At 44.5% G+C, this 27,942-nt stretch overlaps 1 protein-coding gene across 7 annotated transcripts; it reads right to left on the reverse strand.

Moving 5' to 3' along the window:
* Positions 1-27,336, reverse strand: ZMYM1 (zinc finger MYM-type containing 1). 7 transcript variants are annotated; one of them, XM_070078777.1, is made up of 11 exons: positions 27,159-27,252; positions 15,985-16,154; positions 14,853-14,925; positions 14,408-14,657; positions 12,834-12,917; positions 9,579-9,753; positions 9,268-9,480; positions 5,562-5,715; positions 3,752-3,889; positions 3,550-3,587; positions 1-3,177 (listed from the first exon to the last, which is right to left on the reverse strand). In XM_070078777.1, exons 6-11 carry the CDS (start codon positions 9,729-9,731, stop codon positions 865-867), a joined length of 3,009 nt encoding a protein of 1,002 aa, XP_069934878.1. In that variant the 5' UTR covers positions 9,732-9,753; positions 12,834-12,917; positions 14,408-14,657; positions 14,853-14,925; positions 15,985-16,154; positions 27,159-27,252; the 3' UTR covers positions 1-864. The 7 variants fall into 7 exon arrangements, with proteins under 7 accessions (XP_069934878.1, XP_051688117.2, XP_051688121.2 ...); XM_051832157.2 differs by lacking the exons at positions 12,834-12,917; positions 27,159-27,252 and adding exons at positions 25,924-26,061; positions 26,847-27,080; XM_051832161.2 differs by lacking the exons at positions 12,834-12,917; positions 27,159-27,252 and adding exons at positions 16,737-16,824; positions 26,847-26,879.
* Positions 27,337-27,942: the final 606 nt, after the last annotated feature.

The raw sequence follows: 27,942 nt of genomic DNA on the forward strand, positions 1-27,942 counted from the left end.
TCCTTTTTGTGGGTTATTTATTTGAAAAACAGCCACATTTTCATAAAGTAATTTAGTAAATTTGTCATTCAGCTGGAATGTATAAACCAAAAAGACAGCAATATTTAACTTTAAAGTTCACAGAAAAGGAAATACAAATGGCTCAAATAAGCGCACACCCAATCCTATTCTTAAGTGAAAATACAAACTTCTAAATTAAAATGATTTTTCAGCTAACAGATTGGCAAAGATCAAACATCTGATAACACTTTGCAAAGATTTGAGGAAATACTAGTAGGCGCGCCCATGTACTCCTGGGACTATACAATGGCACAATCCTTACAGAAAGCAACCTGCCAGAGTCTATCAAGTAGAAAAATACACAGATCTTCAGACCTAGTAACCTTAATTTCAGTTTGTATCTTACAGTAACTCACTCTTGTGCAATATGATTTTTGTACAAAGTCACTAAATAAAGTGTTATTTATAATAGCAAAAGACTAGAAACAAGTAAGTGTCAGAAGGCACTGCTCAAATAGGTCATGGTGCGCTCGGAAAACGAAGTCTGCAGTGGTGAGAGAAAGAACGAAGAAACTTTCCGGGCTGATATGGGGCAATCTCAAATACGCCACGGTACTTAGAAAGGCTACGCTGACAGCCGCGTGCACTGTGCATTGCTATTTCGGGAAGGCCTCTAGAAAGTTATTTAGGAAACAGGTCATACTTGAGGAAGGAGGCTCTGAGTACCCAGTGAGCATCACTGTGTATCACTCTACGCCTTTTGGAGTTGGAACCACGTGAATGTGTGTGTCACATGCTCTGCTGAAAAGCTGTTATGTGTTAAGCTAGCGTTTCAACAGTTACCAGAGTTCAAATCTCCAAGTACTACATTTCTTTCATCTGATTGATAAACTTTTCCACAATTCCATTCAGTCTTTCGGGCTCCATCAGTTTATTTACCAATTCCTGCTCCACAGCCATCAGTGCCAGGCCACTAACCCTCTCTTGTCCCATGGTACGAAATAAATATGTTTTAAGATGAGGCAGTGTAGAATATGAGTTTTCGGCACTTGCTGATGTAATTGGCCAAGACAAAGCAATATACAACAGCTTGGAGATGCAAGGAATATTATTGTGAAGACCATGCTGGATAAACAAACAACCGAGACTGACGAAATTGATGCAATCATGATCGATGACAAAGTTGAGCTTTGCATAATGCCGATAAAATCTAAGTTCTGGGATAATGTCTGCGTCAAGTTTATAAAATTCTTGAACATGTTTGGCTGTTGCTTCATTTAGTGGTTCATTCCATTTAAATAATAGTTCTGAAATTTGCTTCATTTTGCAATAATCAAATTCTGAAAAACATAATTTTAAATTTTGTAATATAGTATCCAATCCTTGGTAATAAATATTAATTTTATATTGTTCTTCTATTGAAGTAGGAAAAAACACACTTTCTGAGTTGTCCAGATCTATTGCTTTCTGAATTTTTCTTCTTTTCTGAAGAGAAGGTTTTTCAACTTCAAAACCTTTAGAGGTTATTTTTTGACATATTTCCTCTGCTCCATCCCAGATGGTTTTGAAATACACATCATTTCTTTCCGATGATAAGCATTCCAAAATTGCTTCTATTTTTGAAGACAATGAAAAAATGTCTATGGTATCACTCTGAAGTTCTTTGGAAAGAATTCCCGTAACACTTAGCACTCGATAAAGAAATTTCAGACAAAAGATAAATTCGAATTTGGAAACAGATGCCAAGAGATCACTCAGTTCATCACCCAAACTCATGTTTGAAGAATGGCTTGACACCAGCGCTTCCAATGTTTCTATAATCTCTGGAAGCCCGTCAATCACAGATAACAGCATACGATCATGGACGGTCCAGCACGACTGTGATATGTGTTTTTTGCATGTTTTGTTCTGACTTAGCTTACAAATGTTTCGAAAACTTGCCAACATTTCCCCAGACATATAGATAGTGTTGAACAAAGAACTGAGAGTTTTCAGAGCACTTCGCAGCTCTTTCACTTCTTTACAAAACCTAATTACTGCCAAGTCCAAAAAATGTGCGTAACAATGTATATATAAGGCTCTTGGCTCTTCCTTCTTGAATTCTGCTGCAATTTTATTAAATTTTATCCTCAAATTAGTGGTACTATCATAGGCCTGGCCACATATTTTATTCAAATCAACCCCAAGACGCTGCAGGTAAGTTTTGATGGTCCGATGTAAGTGGGTCCCATTCATCTCTTCCGTATCAATAAAACCCAAGAACCGCTCCTTAATTAAGACCGTCTTTGCCGTCTTCTGTGGGTATCTCACACAAACGGCAAGCTGCTCTTTGGCGGCACTATCACTTATCTCATCACAAATGATTGAAAAAGCTGAGGAGACGTTGATCTCACTCACAATGTCCTGCAGCATTTCAGTCTTTATTATCTCGATAATATCATTCTGAATTTGTGTGCTATTATAGAAATCAATTTGCGAGTTCATAAGCCGAAATATTTCTTCTCCTTTATCTTTTGCTCTGATTTCTAACAATTCTAAAAAATTGCCTTTATTCACAGATGAAATAGACTGGTCATTTCCTCTTAAGGGCAAACACTGTTTTCCAAGAAATAAAATATTTTCAATGATAAGCTTTAGGTACTTTTTATTTCCCTCAATCTGTTTTGAATGCACAGAGAAGTTATCATTGACAGCTTCATCACAAAACTGGTATTCCCTCCAAAACTGCAGTGACTTCAAATGCATCTCACTTTTTTCATGCTTTCTGAATTTTTCCAGAATTTTTTTCCAATTAGCAATTTCTTGGGTCGCAAATGACTCTCCGCCATAGCTAAAACTCTTTTGGTAGAACAACTGGCACGAGTAACAGAACGTCACATCTTTTTTAATACTGTATTCCAAACGCTGCAAATTCGTACACCAGGGTTTTTTAAGATTTCGTGATTTCACTTTAATTTTTGGTACTTTGGGTATACACTTTGGGTGACAGAGTCCATCAGCGACTGTCATAGATTTCACACTGTATGTAGGATCCTGGTCTGACACTTTCTCTCTCCGTACTTCTATACTGGAATCAAGTGCATGCTGACTAAGCACTGATGCAGATGGCGAAACGCTTGGCTGCTCCACACTATTAGCAACATCACTATTTGATTCACTGGGTGAACTCTTAGAAATCTTTGGGAGAAAATGATAAAATAACAATCGTTTTAACAGTGTTCAAATCAATTAAAATATTGACTACATCTATTTTAGTTACACAGTAAAATAAGTGAGTGTTTTAGTATGAGCTCCACTAGGGGGAAACATTAATAATTATTTATAGCTTACTTATTTGCAATTCAGATCCACCATTAAATGTTTAAAAGACATTTTGATATGTAATTATAATAAAGATAATTTTTATGGCTCAGGTGACTAACTGCTTAGCATTTTTGAAAAGAGGAACCCAGGGGAAAATATAACTAATAAGGCTTCTGTTTAAACATTCTTATTTATAAGTATAAATTCTGCATGTAAGACAGTAGAAAAAAAAAAGATAAAACTTACATCCACAATGACATTTGCTGTTACAGAAGAAACTGTACCTATTAAAATAAATCAGAGCATAAATGCCAAGATCTTGTACCATCATCTATGATAGTTTGATAAACTGCAATTGCTTATTTAATATCACAAAAAGCAAACTGAACAAATTTGTCAGGTATGACAAAAGGGTATTCATGTTGAATACCTTCACATCAACTTTTACCTTGTAAGACATCAGTACTCATGACGGGCAGGGTAGCATGAGTATCTGCCAGTGACACTATATTGCTTATAACTGGAATTGAATCTTTCTTTGGAGAAAGGAGCTCTGTTGAAGTGCCTTGCATCAAGGAAACAGTTGCTAAAAACAAAATAAAATTAAATTAAAATATTTCTTATAAACTAGCCAGAATCAATCAGTCAGAAAGCACTATTTAACAGCAAGTATTTCAAGGACAATGCAAATAAGTAGTAACTTAAGGTACTGCTGGGTACTAGAGTAATTATTAGGGCTTATGGATAGCCAGACTGATTATTAGCACATCAGTAACATTAAACCTGAAATCCACACTTCCCCATCACTTTTATTCTTCATTGTTGCATGTAATTCCTCAGCTCTTTTATACTATTTGCTCAAAATTATTAGCAAATATTTACTATGAAATCACCCATAAAGAACAGAAAAGAGAGGCCGGCACTGGGGTGTAGCGGGTTAAGCCGCCGCCTGTAGTGCCAGCATCCTATATGGGCACCGGTTCAAGTTCCAGCTGCTCCACTTCTGACCCAGCTCTCCACTATGGCTTGGGAAAGCAGTGGAAGATGGCCCAAGTCCTTGGGCCCCTGAAGCCGCATGGGAGACCCAGAAGAAGCTCCAGGCTCCTGGCTTTGGGTTGGTGTAGCTGTGGCTATTGTGGCCAATTGAGGAGTGAACCAGCAGATGGAAGACCTCTCTCTTTGCCTCTCCTTTCTCTGTGTAACTCTTTCAATTAAATAAATAATAAATTTTTAAAAAAGATATTCTTACAAAATTATCTAATGGGTATACATTTTAATCCTTACAGAATTCATAAACCAACATTAATACCGAGGTTGCTAAACCAGCATTGCAGAGGTTTCTGTAATAAGCCGACAATATGTAACAGCATGATATACAAACTCCAGAGGCATCACTCATTCTATTGCAACCACTCTTACCATAAATATGCCAAATACACTCAATACAGACTAAGTGCTGTCCCATAGCAAATGCAAAGTATACACTAAGACTCTAAATGAGTTCAAAACATGCAGCCCTACTTTTTTTCTTAAATCTTATCTTAAAATGAAGAGAGGGGGTAGGCAATTAGCCTGTGGTTAAGCTGCTAGTGTCCCCTATCAGAGCACCTGGCTTTGATGCCAGCTCTGGTGCCTGACTCCAGCTTGCTGCAAATGTAGAATCTGCGAGGCAGCAGTGGCGGCGCCAGTAACTGGATTCACCCCACGGGAGACAGCACTGAGTCCCTGGCTCCCAGCCTTGACCTCAGCCCAGCCCTAGCCTCAGCTGGCATTTGGTGAGTGAAGCAGCCAATGGAAGCTCTCTCAGATAAATTACAGTTTTAAAAAGGAGGATTTATATAATCCATCATAACAATCTCTGCAAATATCAAATTTCTGGTGTTGAAGTAGCTTTCTTCTTTTTTACAGATATTTTCATCTACTTGAAAGCAGAGCAACAGAGAGATGGAGAAAGGCGCCTATCTACTGGTTCACTCCCTAAACACCTGCAACAACCAGAAGCCTGCAACTCCACCCAGGTCTCCAATGCATGTGGCAGGGCCCAAGCCCTCCCAGGATGCACTAGTAGGAAGCAGAGAAGCCAGGACTTGAACCCGGGACAGAGGTATCACAAGCAATGGCTCAACCCACTGTGGTGCAATGGCCTCCCCTCTCACCTTCTTTAAAAAAAAAAAAAAAATACTAGAAATTAATCAAGGTTATACGGTACTAGTTTTGTTGATAGCTAACCTCTGAAATTTTTGCTAAACAACTATTACCTGTGGAAGACTCCATTTTAGTTTTACTGTATGCAGAGAAACAATTAATAGAGCAGAAAATCTCTGTTTTCCCCAAGTCATTGGTGGTCTCAATCATTTCATCTGAAGGTTTCAATGATTTGCAAGGAAAAGATGTAAGTGTTTTGGTTGGTTTCTGTTTGGAGATTAAAATAATATTCATATTCCTGATATGGCATATATTAACAAACAAAAACACACTATCAAACTGCTTTTATTTCAAATGTTACAAATGACAATGAAGCCAATCTTTACACTTTAAAACCAGATGCAATAGACCACAATTACTAACACGAAGGAAACTAATAAATCTTTTTGAAAGCCTTTTGTCAGATATATTTAACAGCAACAATAATAACACACATGTGAGAAATACAGAAAGTGGTTAGGAAGATGCTCCTCATTTCAGACTACCAAAGCCTCCTAGACATGCAAACAGAAGTTCTAACAATTCCAGGCCTGCCCCTCGATGCCACCCTGGACATCAACTCCAAAAAGCCTTCCACTGGTGCTGAGCAGGGGCTCAAAAAGGGTGCTGAATGCGTATCACAAAATGTTGTGAGTCTTTGTTTTCCAAGAATATTGTAAGAGAGCAGCACAGAATCAGTAGGAAGTACACAACACAGCACAGTGACTTCTGTGAGCAGTGAGTAAACAAAGGAACACGACAAAACCGTGTGGTTCACTTCCGTTCTCTCGTGAGGCGGGCACCACCACTGCGAAGCACCAAGTGATGGCCCCGATGGACACAACTGCCTCCAGGGACACACGACGCAGACAGACGGAGACACCTTACAGGAAGGGAGAGAACGGGGCAAAGGAACGACGAAACCAACACGGAGGATCAATCTGAAAACGTCTGTTTTATGTTTTATTAACAGAAGTTTTATATATGGGGGTGTGTGTGCATTTAGCTTAGCACCATTTATCAGGTATCTCTGCTGCTGTTCGATTTCATCCTGTTCTTAAAACATAACATCTCTCTGAACTCCCTGTGCCCAAGACAGGAGATCCTGCAAAGAGCATGTCAGCAGAGCCCGACTCTGAGCACCACAGCTTCGACGCCGCCACAGACAGCGAGAGGGTCACGGCAGATTCCAGCGCGGCTCCCAGAGGCACTGGAAAAGGAGCCTTTGGGGGCCCAACTGGTGTGGCATTTTTTTTTTTTTTTAAAGAGTTACTTGCACGGCAGTAAGAGACAGAAGGAGAGAGGAGACAAAGAGAAAGAGATATTCTGTCTGCCAGTTCACTCCCTAAACATCTGCAAAGCCAGGACTGGATGAGGCCAGAGCCAGGAACCCCATCTGTGTCTCTCAAGTGGGTGGCAGGAACCTAAGTACCTGGGCCATCATCTACTGTCCCTAGATGGATGAGCAGAAACCTGGGTAAGAAGCAGATGTGGGACTTGAGTCCACACTCTGCCTGAAATGCAGACGCTGTTGCTTTGAGTTTTAGATCAAATAACGGTGTTGGGAAGCAGGTTAAGTACTTGCTGAAGAACATTCTGGAATCAGGCTGCGGCTGCTTGGTTGACGACAGGCTTACTTAAATATTGAAGCAATGTCCTCTCGAGAGTGGACAGAGACCACAAGCCCACACATCTGCTCCCCAACAAGGTCAGGACGAGATTCTCCCGCAGCGGGAGGCCCGGTGCTTCCACAGCGTTTTCACTTGCATCCTCCTCCCACGTGGGTTTAACGCCTCTATGAAGAAACGGAAGTTACTGGGGCCTGTCCGGAGCAGCTATGAAACCTCATTCGCTCCAGAGACAACAAGTCCACGTGTGTGATACTCTGTCCCCCTCTCAGCAGGGGGTGCTGCTGGGGGTCCTCGTGGAGCAGGAGGAGGTGCAGTCGTGCTGCAGCGGATGCCCTGCTGGTGCCGGGACGGCAGGTTTCCTCTTGCGGCTGCTCAGACGCTCATCTCATCGCGTTGTTTCCCTCTTACCACCTGTCTGGGTGCCAGTTGTCTTCACTCTGATCACGGTCTCCACTGTCATCATCTCTCACAGTTTCATGTCCTCTTGCCACAGCTGTTACCACTGCCTAATGGAATGGAAGGAATGACTTCCCTTCCATTGGCAGAATTCTTAGATTTTGAAAAATTCTTGGGGCCAGTGCTGTGACGTAGTTGGGTAATGCCACTGCCTGCAGTGCCGGCATCCCATATGGGCGTTAGTTTGAGGCCTGGCTGCTCCTCTTCCGATCCAGCTCTCTGCTATAGCCTGGGAAAGCAGCAGAAGATGGCCCAAGTCCTTGGGTCCCTGCACCTGCATGGGAGACCTGCAAGAAGCTCCTGGCTCCTGGCTTCAGATCAGTCCAGCTCTGGCCACTGTGATCATTTGGGGAATGAACTAACAGATGGAAGACCTCTCTTTCTCTGCCTCTCTATAATTCTGCCTTTTGAATAAATAAAAAATATTTTTTTTAGAAAAGAAAAATTCTTAACAATTCACCAATATTTAACATTAAGCAACAATACTGGTATAATCTATAATTATAAATTAATGATTTCTATTTACATGGGAAAGTTAATACTTCATAGACTCCATTAAAGATGGTATGGCCAGGGCTGGGGCCGCTGTTGTGCTGTAGCAGGTTAAGCTGCGGCCTGCAACTCCAGCATCCCATATGGGTGCCAGTTTGAGTCCAGCTGCTCCATTTCCGATCCAGCTCCCTGCTAATGTGCCTGGGAAAGCAGCAGAGGATGGGACAAGTGCTTGGGACCTGCACCCATGTGGGAGATCTGGATAGACTTCCAAGCTCCTGGCTTCAGCCTGACCCAGACCCAGCTGTTGCAGGCATTTGGGGAGTAAACCAGCAGATGGAAAATCTCCATCTCTTTGTAACTCTTTCAAATAAATAAAAATAAATTAAAAAAAAAAAGGCAAAAAAGCATGTGGAGGATAAAGAAAAAAAAAGAAGGAGTGGCATTTCTTGCTTTTGGAAGAAAGCTTCTGTGCCTTCTACTCCGCTATTTCGTGTCCTCAGCTGCACGCTCTGACGGTGAGGCACTGTCTGCCCCAGAAACACAAGGTGCACACACGAGCTACCTGAACTGTGACTTGCTGGGACTCCCCACGTCAACTGTTTTTAAGGAAGAATTTATAGGAAGCATTGGACTTCAAAGCACCACAGGATCAAGCAAGGTCACTTGCAGTCCTGCCTCCCACTCGGGGCTCAGAGCACGCACAGGCAAAGCAGGGCGGGCGTCTCTGCTCTCAGGCGCACTCACCCAAGGCTCTCCCTTCAGAAACGGGGGCAATTTTTCATTGGATTATTTCCTCCTCTGACTGATTCAGAACAAAATGTGATTCATCTTTATGCTGCTTTGGTGGGAGAGTTAAACAACAGACATAAACATAAACACACTTTTCTGTCTGCACCTTACTGACCAGAACCTTACTGTTATTCTTGCGATCGCTATTCGTAGTTTACAAACAGGCTCTTACATGCTTGCCTTTTCTTCAAGCTAAGATGCTCAACTTGATTCTGCAGGAAAGTCCCCACAGAGCACTTACAATGAATTTGTATGTGAGAAGGAACTAGCAAGTCTTCCCGCTTCACCTTCATCAACTTACCAGCGGAAATCACTCCCACTAGTACTAGAAAAGCCACACCCTCGCGTTTTCTTCGAGTGGAACCATTCACGCACCAACTCAGCGGAAGTGACAGACCTTGACTCGTACCTGCTTGTACGTGGTGAGGCTCCTGGAAGCGCCGCCGAGCTGAGGCTGCCCCTCCGTGTGCAGGATGCGGTGCGGACTGGAGCTGGTGTAACAGTACGCGCCACAGTTCTCGCAGCAGTTCATGATGAAATTGTTGATGGAGTGGAACTTGGAGAAGCACACATTACTGCACACACTGAATTTCACATTCTGGTATTTTACTTCATACTGAATCTAGGATTTATAAAGAAAAAGATTTGGTAAAAATCCCAACACTGAAAAAGCACAATCACCAGACTCCCTCTAAAGGTTAAAAAAAAATTGCAACTTACAACAACAGTCTTCTGACACATGCTACACTTGGTCAAAATGTCATTTGTACAGATGGTTACAAATGGTTTTCTTTTTTCTTCATAGGATGAAAGACAAGACTGGTTACAGAAGTGTTTGCTGGAGGTACTATCTTCCAGCTGAACACTGATCATATCCTTTGGATTTAAAATGTCTCTAAAAAATAAAGAATAAAGACACCATTAAACACTTTTACCAAAATTACCATTTTATTTTCTTCAAAACTAAATGACCAACTCAAACAATCCTTTCTCCCGAGAACTGTGAAATAACAATCCCCGGGGTCCTCCAGACACTTTCAGGGGGACCACGAGCTCTAAACTACTCTCACAATTATATTAATACGTTATATGCTTTTTACCCACTGTGTTATCTGAACTGACAGTGCAAAGGCAAGGTCCTTACAATTTTACTCCTAGGTGTATTCCTGAAGAACTGAAAACAGGCAATCAAACACATATCTGTCCACAGATTCCTAACAGCACTGCTCACAGTAGCCGAAAGATGGAAGCAGCCTAAATACTGATCAGTGAGTGGGTACATGAATCATGGTGTATACCTCCAGAAGATTCAGCTATAAAAACAATGAAGTACTAATACATACTACAACATACCTGAGCCCAGGAACACATGCTAAAGAAAAGTCAGACCTAAGAAGTCACATCTTTTAGGATTCTGTGTATTTGAAATATCCAGGACAGACAAAGCCATGCACAGAAGGAAGATTAGTGGTTGCCAGAGGCTGGGGCCAGAGAAGACTCTGCCTAAGGAGGAGGGCGCTTCACTTTGGAGTGATGGAGTTGTTGTGGAATGAGAAAGCTGCACATTATTGAATGTACTAGCTGCCAATGAGGTGGTTAATTTTTTGTTATATGGATTTCATCTCAAATTAGAGAAAGAAAATAAGTAATTGGGTAAAACTACCTAAGTCTTAGCACAAATCAAGGCATTGACACCAAAACACTAGCACTCATATCACTGCCACACATTCACTGTATAAAAGAAAAAAAAGTCCGTTTCAACTCAGGATGTCCTTAATGAAACAGCAAAACATTTTAAGTTCTTGAAACTTGATCCTTGAACACATCTTAATATTCTGTGTGACGAAAAGGGACACAGCAGAAAATAGTTCCCCTGCACAGAATGACAATGGTTGTCTCAGGGAAAAGCTCACGGGGCATATGATACAGCCTGTATTACCCAACATGTGCAAGGAGCACATTTCTACTTGAAAGTATGGCTACAAGACAGGCTATTAGCCAGGAGTAGGTATCCAAGATAGATTTCTATTTGGAAATGACTAAAATGAGACTGTCACTTCCAGGAAACCAACTTAACATATTTATTGCCAATGATAAAACCGAAGCTTTCAAGTGGAAATTTGAATTCTGAAGAACTCGGATCTGCCATCTCCAGCTTGACTGCTTCCTAACACTTAGAAGATTTTTCTGATGGAATTGGCAGTGGTTTTTAAAATATTTCATAACGAAATGTCAACATTTGGAGTATCTGCAGAACTCAGTGAACCAGTATTTTCCAAAGGACTTTAATATGATGCTACAAAAATCATTCATGGTTAAAAGATTCATTCAAAGTGTAAGATGGATTAATGATTTTTAATATAACAAAGTACAAAAAGTTCACTGATATGGTTTTATATTAAGAAACTGCCTTCTGGGGTTGGCATTGTGGGGCAGCAGATTAAGCCACTGCTTTCAACACTGCATTCCTATAGGGGTGCTGATTTAAGTCCCGGCTACTTCGCTTCCAATTCAGCTCGTGCTCACGTGCCTAGGAAGGCAGTGCATGATGGCCCAAGTGCTCAGGCCCCGCCACCCATGTGGAAGTTCCTGGCTCCTGGTTTCAGCCTGATTGTTACACACTTGCGGATGACCCAGAAAATGGAATATCTCTATCCCCACCCACTGTGGCTTTGCCTTTCAAATAAATAAATAAATCTTAACAAACAAATAAACAAACAACAAAAACAAAAAACCCCACCTCCTACCATTTGATTTTGGGTGCAATATCACAGAACATCCCAAATTACCTGAAAAGCCATTAAAACACTATTCCCTTTCCTATTCTGCATATCTGTGAAGATAGTTTTTTTTTTGTAAAGGTTTGTTCATTTGAAAGGCAGAGTTACAGAGAGGCAGAGGCAGAGGCAGAGGCAGAGAGACAGAGAGACAGAGAGAGAGAGACAGAGAGAGAGAGATTCCATCCACTGGTATATATCCCAAATGGCTGCAATGGCCGGAGCTGGGCTGATCCGAAGCCAGGAGCATCCTCTGGGTCTCCCACGCGGGTGCAGGGGCCCAAGGACCTGGACCATCCTCTGCTGCTTTCCCAGGCACATTAACAGGGAGCTCCATTAGAAGAGCAGAAGCTGGGACTCTAACCAGCGCCCATACGGGATGCTGGCACTGCAGGCGGTGGCCTTACCTGCTACACCACAGTGCAGGGCCCCAATTCACATCTTTTTAAAATGTCATCTTCAGACCTTTCATGTTTCATGAAATAGAATAAAAACTACATTAATTCAAAACAGATGTTAAGTCACTGCTACAGAAGAAACAACAACTGAAAATTAGCTAAAATTCTGAGAACTATGTATTATTACTAGAGGATAATGAATGGATTTTAAGAAGTATTGCAAAAAGTACAGGTTATTCTGAAAAACAGTCTCTCCCTAAGCTTTACCACTCCCTGTAAGATAGCTTTTATCAAAATTAATTTTATTTCAAGAAGCAAATTTATTCTTATTTGCTCACTTTTTATCACTATGCCTTAGAGAACATACACACTGAACCCTTCCTGCGTTAGCGTCTTTATCTGTATGAAACACGTCACGTTGATACTGAAGGAAATCAGCGGGTCCAGCACTGTGGTACAGCAGGTTAAGCCACATGCTGCAATGGTGGCATGCCATACGAGCACCAATGAGTCCCAGCTGCTGCTCCACTTCTGATCCACCTCCCTGCTACTGCACATGGGAAAGCAGCAGAAGGTGGACCCAGTACTGTTCCTGCCACCCACACGGGAGAGCTGGATGAAGTTCCTGGCTCCTGGCTTTGACTTGGCCCAGCACTGGCCATTGTGACTATCTGGGGAGTAAACCAGCAGATAGAAGATCTCTGTCTCTCCCTTCCCCTCTCTCTGCAACTCTGCTTTCCAAATAAATATTTTCTTTGAAAAAAGTGTAATGAGTATACTCCAAACATAGCAACAGATACCTTAACTTCCCAGGGCCTCAGTTTCCTCAAAACCCAAAAAAAGGTTTATATTGGATGATGTCTATGGTCCCTTCCAGTTTTACTCTGCAGAGAGAGAAAGCAGGCTGAAGAGAGTGCATATAGCCCACACCAAAAAGACAAAAGACACAGTGTAGTATTGAAGGGGTGAAAATACAAAAGAGAAAGGTGAGCAGAGTTCCAGGAGTAAGATCTGAAGCAACTGGCAACACCTAAAGCAGCAAGCAAATCCAGAGAGGAAGTGCCCATAAAGTGTCTGAGTTACGACGTTACTGCTAACAGTGACAGCTCGTATTTATCATTACAGGCCAGTACTGTCTGACTCCCTAAATACAGCACTTAGAGCTCAGGATTCTCAAGACAAGCGTACATCAAACAGATGGGGGTCTGAAGAAAGACCTTTGCGGGGCTCCTGAGACTTCAGCACTCCGTGAGCCACACGGACACGAACGCGGCCCGCTGCAGTGTGCAGTGGTCTGCGTGCGATCTGAGCAGCTGCCAGCTAACCAGCTCAGGATCACACTGCCAGTGCCAATCGTTAGCTACGGGGTTGCGACTCTAAGACAGGACATTATTCGGAGGTAATTATATTTAGAAGCTAATGTGGTGGTGAGTTTTCCCATTCTGAAACACATAAACTCAGCATTAGCATCTGATGAATGCTGACACCCGGATTATATCACTCAAGGACTCTCCAGGCCCAAACGCCACTGACCCTTCACCCACCCTCAGAGAAGTTTAAAAGACGACACTTATGGGACCGGCGCTGTAGCCTAGCAAGTAAAGCTGCTGCCCACAGTGGCGGCAGTCCACGTGGGCACGGGTTCTAGTCCCAGCTGCTCTGCTTCCGGTCCAGCTTTCTGCTATGGCCTGGGAAAGCAGTAAAGGAGAGCCCAAGTCTTTGGGCCCCGCGTCCACGTGGGGGAACCAGAGGAGGCTCCTGGCTCCTGGCTTTGGATCAGCCCAGCTCTGGCTGTTTGGCCATTTGGGAAGTGAAACAATAGGTGGAAGATCTCTCTCTCTCTCTGCCTCTCTGTAACTCTGCCTTTGAAATAAATAAATAAATATTAAAAAAAAAAAAAAAAAGACTAATACATGAATGTTTACCTATGGCTACTACTTTTTTCAAATGAATTAAATAACTTCATTTACCATTATAAAAAAAGTATCTTGGACTATCAAAAATCATTGTCGTATGATTGTTTTTGGTCAGTTGCTCCACATACAATTAAATGATAGAACAGAATGGACATACAAGATACTGCTTACAGAGAATTTCAATGAAAAGAGTAGAAAAATAAGTTCTGGAAGTCACATTATTTAAAGCTGAAGAGAAACAGAACTCCTCACATGTTAATTTCTGAAAAATCTCTTATTTAAAAAACCCTATTTCTGAAGAATCTATTGGAAGCAATGAAAACAGAAGCAGCTTCTTTTCACTAAACCAAGGTGACACATCATTGTTCATTCTAAAAAAATGAAGATGTAGAAAATCATAACCAAAACTCTGACCAAGATCTGGTAGGAAGTAAAAGGCATAATTTAGAATGCTGTACTTTGAGCAGTTTGAGCAAGGTCTCTTGGTGGGGGCCGGGGAGCTGGCAGAGGAGATGTATTCCGTGATGCACTGGATGGAGCAGAACAGCTGAGTGGACCCTTTCCTCTGATAAGCGGTTTGCCCCTTCTGGAGGATTTTCTTACAACCAGAACAGGAAACCTGAATAGCTGTGGTTGAAATTGAAGGAAGCATTTTATTCACGCCGGATGATGCCAGAGAAAGTTGAAGGCCTGTTGTCAACTGTGAAGCTATAAAAACAAAAACAGCAAGAAAAAAAATTAGTATTCCCATTAATTTAAGTGTACACGCTTTCAAAAATTTTCTTTTAGAGGTTACCTCTCTTGGACTTGAAACCCAACACAAACAAGGTAAAGGCATTTAAGAAAACAGAACAGACTACTGTATTGTTCAGAAGAAACAACTAATGTAAACAATTCCATTACCACTATCGGAAAACGCGGTGCTCGTTTTCAGTTCATTCTCCTGAATTTTGGGCTGTTGGGCTTGAGAATACTCCTAAAAAAAGAGTTGAGAACAATAAATACAATAAACACAACATACTTATGACAACAAGTCATTTAATAGGAAATGATAAATCATGGTCAAGTCAGCCCGGGGTACAGGCCAGCACTCTCCTCTCGGTGCCCCAGGGCTGATGACCCTACTCATTCAATGCATTGTCTGTGGTACCAAACTGACGCCAGCATCTTTGGCTTGAATTTTTTATTCCAGAATCAGGAATTACTGCATTGCATAAAACAGAAAAGTCGTCTGATGAGCAACGTGGAACAGGTTGGTTTGATAGAAAAAGGTTGAAGAAAATACAACAAAAACTAACCCAAAAAAGCCACAAAAAATCAGTTACTTTCCTTGTAAGGTATGGACAAGTAGACAGAACAGAGTAAGAACTAACTGACTGGTTAACATCAGGTCACTAGAGGTTGCCAGTTTTTGTGTAAGGATTAACTGAGGGAACTTTATTATCATGCCAACTGAAACTGACAGTTTGGGAAAAGGACGTGGGCCATCTTCCACTGCTTTCCCAGGACATAGCAGAGAGCTACGTATTCTTCTTTCAAATCACTTTCCTGTATATGGTTGGTACTTATCACCAAATAGTTTGCGTTATTTGATCAACTGCGTAAAGTTTTCCAACAAATAAATCAGTACCATCAAAACTAAACTTTATAATTAAATGTTGTTCAAGAAAAAAGAAAATTAAGGGGCCAGTGCTGTGCCCCAGTCTGCAGTGCTGGCATCTCATATGGGTGCCAGTTTGTGACCTGGCTGCTCCACTTCCGATCCAGCTCTCTGCTATGGCCTGGGAAAGCAGTGGAAGATGGCCCACGTCCTTGGGCCCCTGTGCCTGCGTGGGAGACCTGGAGGAAGCTCCTGGCTCCAAATTGGCGCAGCTCTGGTCATTGCAGCCAACTGGAAGTGAACCAGCAGACGAAAGACCTCTCATTCTCTCAGCCTCTCCTTCTCTCTGTGTAACTCTGACTTTCAAATAAGTAAATAAATCTTTAAAATAAGTATATAAATCTTTAAAAAAAGAAAAGTCAGTAAAATATTTACTTGCGCGTTGTCAGGTTCCATTTTAATTTCATCCAGGTGTCCCAGCTGTGTTGCCACTGCCTTGTCACATTCCCCATTTAATGGTGGTTCTTTCATCTTCTTGTCTGATGCAAACAAGTCTTCTAGTTCCAAATTAATGGGTTTCGTCCTGGGGAACAGCTTCCAGATTCCTAAAATAAAATATTGATAGAGTCTGATTTAAAATTAGTCTTTTCGGGGCCAAAGTTATGGTTCAGCAGGTGAAGACACTGCTTACAACACTAGCAGCCCATACGGGAGTGCCAGTTCAACTCTCGGCTGCTTCTCTTCCAATCTAGCTCCCTGCTAGTGTGCCTGAGAAGGCAGCTGAATACAGCCCAAGCACTTGGGCCCCTGCCACCCAAATGGGAGACCTGGATAGAGTTCCAGGCTCCTGGCTTTGGCCTGGAACAGTCCTGGCTGCTGCGATAATTTGAGAAGTGAATTAGATAGTGGAAGATATGCTTCTTCCTCTCTCTCTTTGCCTTTCAAATAAATAAAAAATAAACTTTTAAAATAAAGATTTGGGGTCGGCGCTGTGGTTCAGCAGGTTACACTATGGCCTACAGTACCAGCATCCTATATGGGTGCTGGTTCGAGTCCAGGCTGCTCCACTTCTGATCCAGCTCCCTGCTAACACATTCTAGGAAGCAGAGACGGCTCAAGTGCTTGGGCCCCCGCCACCCACATGGGCAACCTGGATGGAGCTCTGTGCTCCTTGTTTTGCCTCATACCATATCTAGCTGTTGTGGCAATTCTGAGGAGTGACTCAGCAGACAGATCTTTCTGTCTCTTCCTCTCTCTTTCCCTTTGTTACTCTGCCTTTGAAATAAAACAAAAATCTTTTTAAAAATAAATAAGAGATCTGTATTCCTCCAAAGCACAGTTACCCAGTACTCTTCGCACCTGCTCTATACGCACAACCTCAGATCCAAGCACCACCTGGATGGAGGCTCACCGTCCTCTACCCTCCTGAGCACAGGCCCATATATTTAAAATGCCTACTAAGTATCTCCACTTGGCTGTGTTGCAAGTCCTTCTAGCGCAAGAGATTTTTTTTTTTTTTTTTAAGATTTATTTGAAAGTCAGAGTTACAAAGAGAGAGGAGGAGAAGCAGAGAGAGAGAGAGAGAGAGAAGCAGCTGCTTCACTCCCCAACTGGCCCCAACGGCCGGGCTGCGCAGATCCAAAGCCAGGAGCCAGGAGCTTCTTCTGGGTCTCCCATGGGGGGGCAGGGGCACAAGGACTTGGGCCATCTTCTACTGCATTCCCAGGCCATAGCAGAGAGGCATATTGGAAGTGGAGCAGGGGCCAACGTTGTGGCACAGAGGGTTAAAGCCCTGGCCTGAAGCGCTGGCATCCCATGTGGGCACAGGTTCTAGTCCCAGCTGCTCCTCTTCTGGTCCAGCTCTCTGCTATGGCCTGGGAAAGCAGTAGAAGATGGCCCAAGTCCTTGGGCCCCTGCACCTGTTTGGGAGACCCAGAAGAAGCTCCTGGCTCCTGGCTTTGGATTTGCATAGCTCCAGCCATTGCAGCCATCTGGAGAGTGAACCAGTGGATGGAAGACCTTTCTCTGTTTCTATCTCTCTCTGTAACTCTGTCTTTCAAATAAATAAATCTTAAAAAAAAAAAAAAAAAAGGAAGTGGAGCAGCAAGGACTCGAACCGGCACCCATATGGGATACCTGCTATGCCACAGAGCTGGCCCGTGCAAGAGATTTAAAATGATATTCTCATATTAGCTGCCACAAATCTGCTCTACACACGTTCCCTTTCTTGGTAAATGGTGCTATCATGTACCAATTTCCCAAGCCAGAAATCTGAGAGTAGCCCTAAATTTTTCCCCTATGCAAATCTAATCACCAAATATGATCAATCTACCCTCTAAACATGTACACATCATGTCTACTTCCCCCCTGTCCCAAACCAAGGACTTGCTTTTTGGTAAATAAATAGCTACAATATAAAATCATAATATAAAAAGTATGCATTGAGGCTTAAAAAAGAATTCCATTTTATAATTTTGGGGAACTACAAGAAACTTTTGATTCTTAGCATAAGGCCACTTTTCCAAGACAAACTGGTTACCTATGCCTTTCTTTTTTCTTTTTTTTTTCTTGTTTAAAGAGAGAGGAGAGGCACAGAGAGAGAGAGAAAGAGAGAGAGAGGTCTTCCATCCGATGGTTCACTCCCCAATTGGCTGCAACAGCCGGAGCTGCGCTGATCCGAAGTCAGGAGCCAGGAGCTTCTTCCCGGTCTCCCATGCGGGTGCAGGGGCCCAAGGACTTGGGCCATCTTCCACTGCTTTCCCAGGCCATAGCAGAGAGCTGGATCAGAAGTGGAGCAGCTGGGTCTTGAACCGGCGCCCATACGGGATGCCAGTGCTTCAGGCCAGGGTGTTAATCCGCTGTGCCACAGCACCGGCCCCATGCCTTTCTTTTTTCTTGACTCACGCCTGCTTTTCAGCTTGTTCATGGCTGTCACCTCTGATTCTGGATCCTCTTTCTCTTCCTGTCACCCTAGCTTGGCTGCAGACTGCAAGTCTCCTGGTATCCTAGATTGTCCTTTTTTGTCACCCACCCTTCCCTAAACAGATACTCTTTTAAAAAAAGGCTTAAGAACTAATGTATAGGCCGGCGCTGCAGCTCACTAGGCTATTCCTCCGCCTTGCGGCGCCGGCACACCGGGTTCTAGTCCCGGTTGCCCCTCTTCCAGGCCAGCTCTCTGCTGTGGCCAGGGAGTGCAGTGGAGGATGGCCCAAGTCCTTGGGCCCTGCACCCCATGGGAGACCAGGAGGAGTATCTGGCTCCTGTCATTGGATCAGTGCGGTGCGCCAGCCGCGGCGGCCATTGGAGGGTGAACCAACGGCAAAAAGGAAGACCTTTCTCTCTGTCTCTCTCTCTCACACTATCCATTCTGCCTGACAAAAAAACAAAAACAAACAAACAAAAAAAACAGAACTAATGTATAGAGGGTAGGGGCCCACTAACTCAAGTATGTACAAGTTAAAGTTCTTTTTTTTTTTGTCAGGCAGAGTGGACAGTGTGTGAGAGAGAGACAGAAAGAAAGGTCTTCCTTTGCCGTTGGTTCACCCTCCAATGGCCGCTGTGGCCGGCCTGCTGCGGCCGGCGCATCCCGCTGATCCGAAGCCAGGAGCCAGGTGCTTCTCCTGGTCTCCCATGGGGTGCAGGGCCCAAGCACTTGGGCCATCCTCCACCACACTCCCAGGCCACAGCAGAGAGCTGGCCTGGAAGAGGGGCAACCGGGACAGAATCTGGCGTCCCGACCGGGACTAGAACCCGGTGTGCCGGCTCCGCAGGCAGAGGATTAGCCTAGTGAGCCACGGCGCCGGCCTCAAGTTAAAGTTCTGACATAAATTATATCAGGTCTACGGTTTTATTCTGAGCTAGTACATTTGAAACCCAAGTGATCCTGGCAGAATCTTTCATATTTGAGGGTGGGGCTCAAACACCTTCCATCTCCTTATCTTTAATACAACTGTAACTGAAAGCTTCTATCCAAGGCAGAAAAGTAAATAAGTAAATAAGGCCTGACCATAATAGGTAAAACAGCTCTTATGGCCACTAACCCATCCCATTTGAGCATCACCTACAATCAGCAAAGCAAAATTCACTGGAAATTAACTCTCGTCATTAAGTAGATTCCTTTAATCAGAAAGTAAAGATGCTGCGCAAATTGAAACATTAAAGACAAAGCATCGGCCGGTGCTGTGGCTCACTAGGCTAACCCTCCGCCTGCAGTGCCGGCACCCCAGGTTCTAGTCATGGTCAGGGCGGTGGATTCTGTCCCGGTTGCTCCTCTTCCAGTCCAGCTCTCTGCTGTGTCCCGGGAGTGCAGTGGAGGATGGCCCAAATCCTTGGGCCCTGCACCCCATGGGAGACCAGGAGGAAGCACCTGGCTCCTGGCTTCGGATCGGTACAGTGCGCTAGCCACAGCGCACTGGCCATAGTGGCCACTTGGGGGGTGAACAATTGGAAAAGGAAAACCTTTCTCTCTGTCTCTCTCTGTGTCTAACTCTGCCTGCCAAAAAAAAAAAAAAAAAAAGACAAAGCCTCTATGAGCTTAAGAATCTTGGGACTGCTTCAAATCTATCATAAATAGGAAAACAGAAAGCAGGCTGAAAACCTGAATCAGTTAGCCTACAGTATTTCTGGGGGTGGGGGAGGTAACATAAGCTTAGCTATTAAGGATTCCGGTTCTGACAGACTCAGGAAACACTGTGCTATCTCCTACTGACAAGATCAATACCAAGGTCACGGGGGATAAGACTGCAATCCTGGTGCTGAATATGGCTGAGGGCGTGGAGAGGATGTTCCCGGACTTCCCCACCATGGAGACCTACTTTCCCCACTTCAACCTAAGCCAGGGCTCCACCTAGATCAAGGGCCTCAGCAAGAAGGTGGCCAATGGTGCTGTGGTGTAGTGGGTAAAGCCGCTGCCTGTGGTGCCAGCATCCCATATGGGCTGCCCCACTTATGGTCCACTGCTAATGAGCCTGGGAAAGCAGCAGAAGATGGCCCAAGTCCTTGGGCCTCTGCACCCACATGGGAGACACAGAAGCTCCTGGCTCCTAATCAGCCCAGCTCCAGCCATTACAGCCATCTGGGGAGTGAACCAGCAGATGGAAGACCTCTCTCTCTATAACTCTGCCTTTCAAATGAATAAATACATCTCTAGAAAGAAAAGAAGGTGGCCAAGGTGCCGGTCAATGCCATGGATCTCATAGATAACCTGTCTCAGCCCTGTCTGCTTTGAGAGACCTATGGTTCAAGTCCTAGCTGCTCTGCTTCCAATCCAGTCTTGTGCATAGCGAAGATGCCCCAGGTGCTTGGGTCCCCGTCATCCATGTGGGAGACCCGGATGGAACATCAGGTTCCTTGCTTCAGCTTGAGCCAGCTCTGGCTGTTGTGGCCATTTGGGCTATGAACCAGTGGAAGGAAGATCTGTCTCTCTTCAACTCTGCTTTTCAAGTAAGTAAATCTTTTTTTTTTTTTTTTAATGCACATTAGAATAAAGTTAAGTCCTAGAGACTTCCTTTTTCACATAGTACTGATCATCTTGCCAAAGAAAGCAAAATGATAGTGTACTGGAGTATTAATACTCAAAGGATAAATGTGGCACATCTTCTTGCTGATTCTAAGTAATTTATTTGAATTTTAAACCAAAGAGGGAGATATTATACAACAAAATTCACATTTAAAAAATATACTTACTGACTTATTACTTATTTAAAAGGGAGAGTGCCAGAGAGAGAGAGAGAGGAGGGAAAAGGATAGAAGAGAAAGAGGTATCTTTCATCTGCTGGTTCACTCCTGAAATGCCAGCAACAGCCAGCGATGGGCCGGGCTGAAGCCAGGAAAACCATCAGGGTTTCCCACACCGGTAGCAGGAACCCAAGTACTTGGGTCATTGTCTCTGCTGTCCAGGATGCACATTAGCAAGAAGCTGGACCTAAAGCAGAAGTGGGACTGGCTCACTGGTGCTCAGATATTGGATGTGTGGGTCCCAAGCGGCTGCTTAACTTGCTGGGCACCCCCACCCATTTTTAAAGTAAAACATGAGAGATCATTAAGAAATTACAAGTCATCAAGAGTTACTCTGGGGCCAGTACTGTGGCACAGTGAGCTAAGCTGCTGCCTATCCTGCTAGCATCCCATGGCAGAGTGCCAGTTTGAGTCCTGGCTGTTCCACTTCCAGTCTAGCTCCCTGCTACTGTGCCTGAAAATTTAGCAGAAGATGGCTTAGGTATTCTGGCTCCTGGCTTCAGCCTGGCCCAGCTCTTGCCATGGAGGCCACTTGGGGAGTGAACACAGAGGATCTTTCTTCCACTGGTTCGCTGCCTTGATGGCCACAACGGCCAGCACAAAGCCAGGCTGAAGCGGGGAGCTTCATCTGGGTCTACCACGTGGGTGGCAGGTGCCCAAACACTTGGGCCATCTTCAATTGCTCTTCCCAGGCCATGAGCAGGGGGCTGGAGGGGGAGTAGCCAGGTCATGAACTGGCGCCCATATGGATGTCAGGATGCCAGCATCACATGCAGCAGCTTTACCTGCTATGCCACAATGCCAGCTCTAATAAATAAATACTTTTTAAAAAAATGTTACTCCAGCCACTTTCCTCCAGGAAAATTAGCACAATATTGCTTTTATAGTAAACTTGATGTTTCACACTACTTCACCTTACTTTTTCTTTAAGGTTTATTTTATTTATTTGAAAGACAGAGTTAGAGAGAGGTAGAGCCAGAGAGAGAGAGATCTTCCATCCACTGGTTCACTCCCCACATGGCCGCAACGGCCAGAGCTGAGCTGATCTGAAGCCAGGAGCTTCTTCTGGGTCTCCCAGGGGGGTGCTGGGACCCAAGGAATCGGGCCATCTTTTACTGCTTTCCCAGGCCATAGCAGAGAGCTGGAACGGAAGTGGAGCAGCCAGGTGTTGAAGCGACACCCCTGTGGGAATGCCAGCACTGCAGGCCAGGGCTGTACCAGCGCGGGTCCCTCACCTTAATCTTTTAATCCTCTTCCACTATACTAGTGCTGGTATTGTTTTCCTTCCTCCAAAAGTCATTTCTTCTGTTCAAATCCTACTTGGTTTGTAAACAACTTGGCTCCAGATTTTACATTGGCAAGAACTAAAAATAAAATGGACAAACCCAGGTGTAACAGGATAGCCTTTAGCATGGTGAACCCTCTCACAGGTAACATAAAATGAACAGGCTTCAGTCCTGAGGGCACTGTCAGTGGGAAAACAGCAGGAGACACATTCAGCAGGTCTGGGTTCTAAAGCAGTTGGAACTCAAGAGGCAAAGTCTGGGAGAGCAGGGCACACAGAGAATTAAGCCTCCAATTTGCATATAAACCGTCCTCCATTAAGTCTCTGGCTGACTCCTAAACTGAGGCTACAAAAAACCCAACAGCAAACTGCAGCGGGGAGGCCCAAGAGCTAAGAGATTATATAACCGAGACCAGTAAACCTACACTGTATAACGCTAAAGGAAATTCTTTGAAGTGGAACAGATGGCAATCTGGCAGAAAAGTTGGGGGAAAAGGTAAATTGTCTTTATTCGTAGCAACACGACTGTGTACGAAGCCCCAAGGAATCTTCCCTAAGCCACGTAAAACAAGCTACTGGAGCACAGCAGTCCCTCCTTCACCCCGTTTGCTTTCTGTGGTTTCAGTTACCTGGGATCAGTGAAGGTCCAAAAATTCTAAGTGGAAAACTGCAGAAATAAAGAATTCCTTAAGCTTCAAATTGTCCAAGGCTCTGAGTAGCAAGGTGAGGGCTCACCTGCTGCAGGGCCTGTTTCCCACCTTGGCCATGGGCTGTCCACCTTATCTACAATGTATAAGCTAATTCCCTAACAGTGACCTGCTATTTTACCGAAATGACTAGCGCCTGTGTTCAAGCAACCCTTACTTACTAGGGCCACAAAAGTAACGATGCTGGCAATTCAGACATGCCATGGAGAAGCCAAAAAGCTGCTTCCTTTCAGTGAAACATGGCCAGCTTGGTACTACCTCAGTTTTCAGGTATCCTGACAGTCTTGGATAAAGGGGACTACTGTAATTTAGGATTCTAGGACAATACAAGGTTGACATTAGTTTCTTCTCTCATCACCTCTCTTCAATACTATACTAGAGGTTCAAGTTCAGGTCAACAAAACAAGAAAAAATAGAGGCAAAACTCATTATTCATAGATGACAGAACTGTGCACAGAGAAAATCCAAAAGAATCTCCAAATTAGTAAACTTAGCAAGGTTAATATTCAAAAATCAAGGGGCTAGCATTGTGGCATAAGAGATTAAGCTGCAGCCTGCAACCCATATAGGTTCTGGCTGATCCACTTCCAAACCAGCTCCCTGCTATGTCCCTAGGAAAACATCAGAGGATGGCTCAAATGCTTGGGACCTACAACCACGTGGAAGACCAAGATGAATCTCCTGGCTCTGGCCTACTCCAGCCCCAGCCATCGTGGCCATTTGGGGAGTGAACTAGCAGACAGAAGATAGGTATTCTCTCTCTCTCTCTGTAACTCGACCTTTCAAATAAATTAAAAAAAAAAAAAAAAAAAAACTTAAAAAAATTCCAATATCAATTATCGTCCTTTGCATTAGTACAATTAAAAAATAAAAACAACCATTTCCTATGGCATCATCAACATTGAATATAGGAATAAATCTAATGAAAGAGATCAAGACCTCTATATTGAAAACAAAACATTCCTAAGAGAAATTAAAGCAAATCGCAAATCTAAATAAATGGGATGATATACTATGCCCACTGATTGAAAGGTTCAATTTTAAGTCAGTTGTCCCTCAAATCAAGCTGTGGATAAAAACCCCAGCAGAGGGTCAGCATTGTGGTGTAGCAGGTAAACACCAGCATCCATATGGGCGTCAGTTCAAGGCTTGGCTGCTCTACTTCCAATCCAGCTCCTTGCTAATGTGCCCGGGAAAGCATCAGAAGATGGCCCAAATGCTTGGACCTCTGCACCCATGCAGGAGATCCAGATGAAGCTCCTGGCTCCTGGCTTTGGCCAGGCCCAGGCCCAGCCCTTGCCCATTGTGGCCAACTGGGGAGTGAACCAGCAGATGGAAGATCTCTCTCTCCTCTTCTCTTTGTAACTCTGCCTTTCAAATAAATAAAAAAACAACAAACAAACAAACCACCCAGCAGGGTTTTTTTTGTGGAATCTGCAAGATATTTCTAATGTATGGAGAATGTAGACAGAATCTACAATAGTTAAGATAATTTGAGGGGCCACCACTGTGGTGTAGCGGGTAAAGCTGCTCCCTGCAGTGCTGGCATCCCATATGGGCACTGGTTCGAGTCCTGGCTGCTTCACTTCCCATCCAGCTGTCTGCTGTGGCCTGGGAAAGCAGTAGAAGATGGCTCAAGTCTTTGGCCCCTGCACCTGCATGGGAAGACCCGGAGGAAGCTACTGGCTCCTGGTTTTGGATCAGTGCAGCTCTGGCCGTTGCAGCCAATTGGGGAGTGAACCAGTGGATGGAAGACCTCCCTCCCTCCCTCCCTCCCTCCCTCCCTCTCTCTCTCTCTCTCTCTCTCTCTCTCTCTGACTCCTCTCTCTGTGTAACTTTCTCTCTGACTTTCAAATAAAAATAAATAAATCTTAAAAAAAATAAAGATAACTTGAAAGACAAAAGTTGGTTTTTAAAGTTACAGTATTAAAGATAATGTAGTTTGGATACAAGCAAACACAAAATGAGTAAATGAAACAGTGCAGAAGGGGATACATTCCTGTCTTCTTTGCATAACACCTATTCCGTCATGCATTACAATTTGTTTTATTCAGTTAAGTTCTGCAAGCTCATTTATGGTTTGATAGGAAAGGTGGAGGCAGAAAGCTAACTGCTTTTTAAACCAAATTAAAATGACCACATTTCGTTCTGCAGGGAATGGGGAGCCATCATTCATGAAGTGCTTCCCGCAAAAGCAGGATTTCCTCACCCTCATAAGGCTCCCATCAGCAAGTTGCAATTGCAACAATGTAAGCATATACAAGATGGGAGGCAGAACAAAGGGACCAGAAGATGCTCAAAGAAGTCAACTGAAAGGGAAAATCTGAACTAGCTTTTAAAGTCGGTGTCTGCCAAGCAATGAAGGAATTCCTGGTGTACGGACGTCGTGTACAAGAGTACAACAGGGACCTTGAGCAGCGAAGCTCTTGTTGAACATAAAAAGCAGGCGTGGCTGGGGGAAGGAAATTATGCTGGGGAGGTAGTTATGCGTCCAATCAGGAGGGTCCCGATTCAACATCAAACACTTTGAACTTAATCAGCGGCTTTCCAACTTTGGGGTTCAGCAAACATTTCATTCCTATTTCAATTTTAACAAATATTAAGAAACTAATGAAACCGTGAGACACACTTAACTGTGTTATATACCAAGTGCTAAGAATTTTGGAGCCAGGCTGACACTGTGGTGTAGAAGGTTAAGCCTCCGTCTGTAGTGCTGACATCCCATGTGGGTGCTGGTTCGAGTCCTGGCTGCTCCACTTCTGATCCAGCTCCCTGCTGGTGCACCTGGGAAAGCAGCAGAAGATGGCCCAAGCACTTGGGCCTCTGCACCCACGTGGGAGACCTGGAGGAAGCTCCTGGTTCCTGGCTTCGGCCATCTGGGGAGTGAACCAGTGGATGGAAGCTCTCTCTCCCTTTCTCTCTCTGTATCTCTGCCTTCCAAATAAATCGGTAAGTCTTACAGAAAACTCGTTTGGAGCCCTCCGAAGTGTTCTCCAGTGTCAGATGAACACAAACCCTAGGGAAACAGCTTTTTCTACCATCTGGAGTAAGGTTTCCGGTCTACACCAATGCTTTTTGGATTTGGGGCTTGTTTACGCTCACTCACATAAGGCCTAGAGCAAATTCATTCTTTTGGCAAATGCATCCACCGCTTTAATGCTCCTGCCCCAATCTAAGAGTCCAATGGGCAAAGTTCTGCCGTAAAATCCTTGTTGTAACCCGTGGAGCACGCCAGTTGCCGTCAGCCGTTATTAGTGCAGTGCCTCTTAAAGCACGAATTCTCCCCTCGCCTACTTTCAAGCTTCTGATCCCACGTGAGTCAGGCTAACACTGCAAACAGCGAGGGGCTGACGAAGTCACTGTCTGCAAACGCCAGTCCAGCTCACCCAGGACAATCCTGTCCCCTAAGGCAAAATCCTGCGCCTCTATCTGCCCTCGACTTCAAACCCGAATTCATCAAGCATCTAACTTTCCTAACGACTATTTCATCTCCCCTGGCTAGGACCCCTCGTACGATTTCATTTGCAAAATACTTTTTTTTTTTTAATTTGAAAAAAATCACTGCTCACTGCCAGGAGAGCCACAGGTGTGATTAATGATTGCTTTAGGAACGCAGACGGCGGAGGAAGACCAACGGCTGTAAGCCCGGTGGTCAGCGGGCCAGCGACCCCCGGAGGGCTGGCTGAAGGAGGCGCCAGACACCATCCAGGTCCGGGCTGGCCCCGGGAGCCCGACCCCGACTCCGCGCCCAGAGACCCAGCTCTAGGACCCCTGCGCCACCCGGCGCGTCATCCTCGCTGCGAGGAGCAACTGCCCTTGCCGCCTTCCGGTAACGCGCACAAGCGAAACGGAACCCGCAGCCGCACCAAGAAGAGCCTTACTGATTTCTCTCCCGGACGCTCTCCGCGCGGAGCTTCTCAAAAGACCTCGGATGCAAACGGCCCCAGCGGCCCGGCCCCTTTCCCGCCGTGCTCTGCGGCTGAGCCTGCGCAGTGCGGCCGGCGCGGCGTGGTCCCGTCTGCCCGCGTTGGAAAGGGCGCCCTCGGCGGGGAGGGGTTGGGGCAGGGGCCAAGCGCTCGCCGAGGGTCTGGCCCCCAGGCGGCCTCCAGCGGGCGCCAAATTTGGATCCCGGAAGGCCCAGCAGCGTCGGGGTTGCCTCAGTGCTGTGGGAAGAGCGTGTAGATTCCCTGGATTCGAGAGAAGGCTCTACCGCTTCGTGGCTGTAGACTGCTGAGCCGTCTGGCAACTTCTGAGAATTCCCAGTTCTCCCTTGAAATCGGGATGGCTGCGAATTTTATGCCTGTGGCACGGGTTTGTGAAGATTAGAAGGGTAATGTTAGTATGAAGTGCTAGGTGCAAAGGGCTTGCCCGCAGAGGTGGGGGTCTCTCCCATTTTGGGGAGCTCTTAGTATATTAAAATTAAGATAACCTCAGAGCTGTGATAAAAATTCTAGTATATTTTAAAAGTTAATACTTCGAACACCTACAGAAGTATGGATCAAGTAATTGTGCTAGTCCTAAAGTCAGAATAAGATTAGAAATACATAGAGCAAGTTAAAGGATGAACGTATTGCAGCCTTGTCTTTGAACATAAATTCTTGAGATATTCTTTAAGGACTCAATTTGAGGCCCTTTGTGATGACCCCCTAAATACCCTTTGCAGTA

The sequence above is a fragment of the Oryctolagus cuniculus genome, chromosome 7 (genome assembly GCF_964237555.1).
Source record: "Oryctolagus cuniculus chromosome 7, mOryCun1.1, whole genome shotgun sequence".
In the NCBI taxonomy this organism is placed as follows: Eukaryota; Metazoa; Chordata; class Mammalia; order Lagomorpha; family Leporidae; genus Oryctolagus; species Oryctolagus cuniculus.

Excerpts from the sequence above, each read along its gene's own strand:
- ZMYM1 (XM_051832157.2), bottom strand. The coding sequence starts at position 26,982 with ATGGTGTCTGGCGCCTCCTTCAGCCAGCCCTCCGGGGGTCGCTGGCCC. Across the intron at positions 26,062-26,846 it reads CACCTGTGGCTCTCCTGGCA|GTGCACCAGCAGGGAGCTGG; the intron begins GTGAGCAGTGAT and ends CTGCTTTCCCAG. Across the intron at positions 9,481-9,578 it reads TGTGTCAGAAGACTGTTGTT|ATTCAGTATGAAGTAAAATA; the intron begins GTAAGTTGCAAT and ends TATAAATCCTAG.